The following is a 4,224-nucleotide window of genomic DNA, read 5'->3' on the forward strand; positions in this document are numbered from 1 at the left end:
GCTTATCACTAGACATGAAGACACAACACTAGTTACTAGGTCTTTCTCTATAATGATATTTAGGATCTCATTGATTATGAGGCAATTGCTCTCTTTCAGTTAGGTGAGACCAATACTCCTATCCTAACTTGTATCATACATGCGGCTACTCTCTCACTAGTTGATCGTGACCTTAATTATGGACCTCGATGATTGATCTATGTTGGCATGGTGTCTTGAGCCCAGAATTTGAATTGTCTTGATCTCATATTTCATCTTTTGTTCTTATCCTATTTTAAATAAATTTTTTTTTTTTTAAATAGGATTTTAATATGAGCATAATATATTAATATGTACTAAAATAATATTTTCAAAAGATGATTTTGAAGAGTATTGTATTTCTTTAAATAGATTCATAACTACCCTTATTAGTATTTTTTTATTATTTTTAAAAGACATATAGTTGTGCAAAAATCCTTTATTTACTAGTAGCCCTTTGATTATTCTTTTTATTATGCTTTTGAGTTGTATTTATGGCTAGCTTCCAACCAAACTTTGGATGAAATTTACCCATGACTCAACATCCATACAAGCTAACCAACCATCCTTGATTGAAAAACTCTTATGAATGTTTACAATCATACTTATGGATTTTGGAAGCAAATTCTCTGCCATTCACGTTGGTGGGTGAGATCCCATCTATCAAAATCCTGACTCATTTTACATCCTTTCTAAACAGAAAGAAAGAACCTTCCTAAAATTTAAAAATCTACCTTAAACTCCATGATTTCTATTTTGCATGATATTCGCGGTATCCCTTTTTGGAACCTCACAACTTTTTTCACTTTTTTTCTTGGATGTATCTGCTACCTGTCATTTGGGCATCCAGACCTTGCCATGTCGCCTGCCCCTTGTCGCCCCAAACAGAATTCTTAACATTTTTATTGAACCTATTATAACATTATACGCGGAATTGAATTCCCATGTAAATTATATGGAAGATTTGTTCTCTTAAATTATCTATTTGTTCTTTGAAAAAAAAAAAAATTCGTGGATTGATGACTTTATGATAAACTCAAGTCATTCACAGAGACATGTCAATAACGTCTCATTTAGCTGCTCCACTGACAATTCAAAATATCATTAAATACTGCACACCATTGTCCAAATAAACAATTACGTGAAGAGCAAATAAATAATGAAAAGGATGGCTTTCGTATCCTACTTGGACATTAAAAAATTTTAAAAAAAAATGACAAAGGAAAAAGTTGACAAAAAATATGAATAAGAGCCGTCAGGCCCTACAAGTCATCACAAATGACATCCAAATATTTCAACTATTATATAGAAGAACAAGGCGTTTCCTGGGGGCTATCAAAAAATTTAAACAAGTGATGGGTCGTGGAAGACGACCAAAACCAAATGGCAAGAAAAGAGAAATAGAAAGATGTGAAAAACTTATTTGACGCGGCATGTCTCGACTTTGTCTTTTTGCCTTTTCGTCTAATTTTTCAACAGCCGCGTAGACGCCCTTTACCCAACGGAAGCCTCTAATGTGTGACTCTTCTTTTGCCTTTTTACGCTTTAAAAACTTGGAGGCATAAGAAGATTCCATACACATGGGGTGCAAAGAAACCCGTCACATCCCACGTGAATAATATGTCATTTAATTTTTTTTTCTTTAATAGAAAAGAGCTCTCATCTCCAATTATGGTATAAATTCACTTTTTTTTTTTCATTTTTTTTCTTTTGATCTTTCTTATAATGGGTCTTAGTATATATATACTTCATGGATAAATTGCACAAATTATTTCTATATTTTTACACATCTTAATTTTGCAATCATCTTCATGGTATTAACATTCATAAGAAAAAAAAAATCATAAAATAAAAACCCAAGTTTATAAAATAATTTTTTTAAAAAATTATTTAAAAATACTTAATATTTCATTCAATTTTAATGATATAAGTATTATCTTTGATAATCATAAATATTATTTTTAATTGGTGAATGCATAAAACTTAAATTATTTTATGATTATTTTTACGTGAATGCATGAAAATTCACTTTTTTTTTTTCAACTCTTATATATCTCAATCCATCTTGTAATTATTTTAAATAATGTTAATTTTAAATTATGTCTAATAGATATTATATGGCATTCTTCTAACATCATTTGAAATTATTACAAAGTTAGTGATTTACAAACAAATAGATGGGTTAATTTGGCTCTACCAAATCATTATTTAATACAACTTTTTCTTTGGGGGTCTTTGTCAATAAAATTGGGAGAAAAAACAAACATGTAATTTAGAAAGAGCTAGCTTTATCATTTTGACTTGGCTTTGGGGCGATGAACTACTCCCAAGGGGATGTAAACCAATTCAACTTTTACTGCAGGCATGTGTCGATATGAGCCAATATTCTATCTGGGGAGCCTCATATTTTGTATGTTCACATCTGTGAAAGGTTTTCAGGCGTGGAAGCATATGAGAACTCCCCCGTATGTAGACAGAGACTTCCAGGAAAGGGACCCATCAACCTCCAAAGTCAAAAATAGGAAGCTTCAACAATTAATCTTTCCTATAAAGCCTTCTCCATTAACGAAGGCCCTCCCACCCACAGGCCTATATCAGAACCAACCTCTTTCTCGTTCAGAATAACAGAAAGACAGATACAAGGCTAGGTATATTATTTTGCATCATCACTCTCAACTCTCATTCATTTCATCCATGGCAGATCCTCAGAGAATCCATCCTGCCCAAGACCCTGAGGCTCCGCATACACCTACTGCCCCATTGGTGCCCCGCGGGGCTTCAAAGTCGGACAGAAGCGATCCGACCGAGCAGTATCCGCCCTTTCAGCGGACCATCCCGGTGATGCACTCAAAGCCACCCAAGAAAAAAAGAAGCTGTCTCTGCAAGTGCTTTTGCTGGACAATATCTCTCCTGCTGCTCTTAATCGTTATTATTGCGATTGTTGTTGCAATCCTTTTCCTTGTGTTCAAGCCCAAGCTCCCCAAATACTCCATTGACGGCCTGAGAATAACGCAATTAAGCCTCGGCAGTGACGATAGTTTATCAGCTACGTTTGATGTGAACATCACTGCAAGAAACCCCAACACGAAAATCGGAATATACTATGAAGGAGGAAGCAGTATAACCGTGTTTTACACAGGCACACAACTATGTGAAGGATCGCTGCCGAAATTCTATCAGGGTCACCAGAACACCACCGTGCTGACCGTGGAACTAACGGGACAAACCCAGAACGCCACCGGGCTGTTGACGACGTTGCAGGAGCAACGAGAAACAGGAAGCATTCCATTAACTCTGAAGGTTAAGCAACCAGTGAGGATCAAACTTGGGAAGTTGAAGCTGATGAAGATGAAGTTCAGGGCGACGTGCAACCTTGTGGTGGATAACCTAGATGCTAATAATACGATAAGTATTAAAAGTAGCAGCTGTAAGTTCAGATTAAAGCTATAATTTCTTTATTCGTATGTAGCATATATATATATACTTCTGTATCGATTCATTGCTACTGTCTGTAGCTGTTTTTTGTTGTTGCTTTCCCTAAAGGAAGTGGAGGATCATATGTGATTTTTTCCTCCCCTTGATCAGCTTAGATACATTCAATACTATTGTATTTTGATTACTAATAGAGATTATATATCTTATTTAAATTCGGAGTCAATGATCTTATATATATTGTGGAGATTGGTAGGTGAGACATTGAAGGCTTAGGGATGAATATTTCAACCCCAATGCCCAAATTCTTGGTCTTGGAAGTGTTCCTTCCCCCCTCCTCTAATACACCGACTACACTCGGACATGGACCCATTCCAAAGTCAATATATTGGTAGTAGATTATAGCTCTAACTCCCTTAATTTTTTATTATTTTTTTATTTTTTGAAATTATGGGTTCTTGCTCTGTACTCAAACTGAAGATATACAATTGTGTTTCCCTTTTAAAAATATGAGTAATAGCCAATAATCATGTCACCAATGTCACTTTTTCTAGAGTAGTATTTAAGCAACTTATTACATTATGATGTTAGCTTGTTAATGAAGAGTAGTTGTGGAGGCATGGCCCGTTCACAATTCCATCAAGTCTTAGTTTGAGCTAGCATGGATTGTTTTCTAGAATTTTATCAAAATGTTTGATTTTTGTAAGAAAATTATTTTAAAATATTAAAAAAAATACATTTAATTTTTGAAAAATTACTTTTAAATAAACTACA

At 34.4% G+C, this 4,224-nt stretch overlaps 1 protein-coding gene across 1 annotated transcript; it reads left to right on the forward strand.

The window, feature by feature from the left end:
- Positions 1 to 2,588: 2,588 nt before the first annotated feature.
- Positions 2,589 to 3,665, forward strand: LOC100244374 (NDR1/HIN1-like protein 6). The gene has a single exon (XM_002263125.5). It carries the CDS (start codon positions 2,713 to 2,715, stop codon positions 3,466 to 3,468), a length of 756 nt encoding a protein of 251 aa, XP_002263161.1. The 5' UTR covers positions 2,589 to 2,712; the 3' UTR covers positions 3,469 to 3,665.
- Positions 3,666 to 4,224: the final 559 nt, after the last annotated feature.

This window comes from Vitis vinifera, chromosome 4, assembly GCF_030704535.1.
Source record: "Vitis vinifera cultivar Pinot Noir 40024 chromosome 4, ASM3070453v1".
NCBI classification, from domain to species: domain Eukaryota; kingdom Viridiplantae; phylum Streptophyta; class Magnoliopsida; order Vitales; family Vitaceae; genus Vitis; species Vitis vinifera.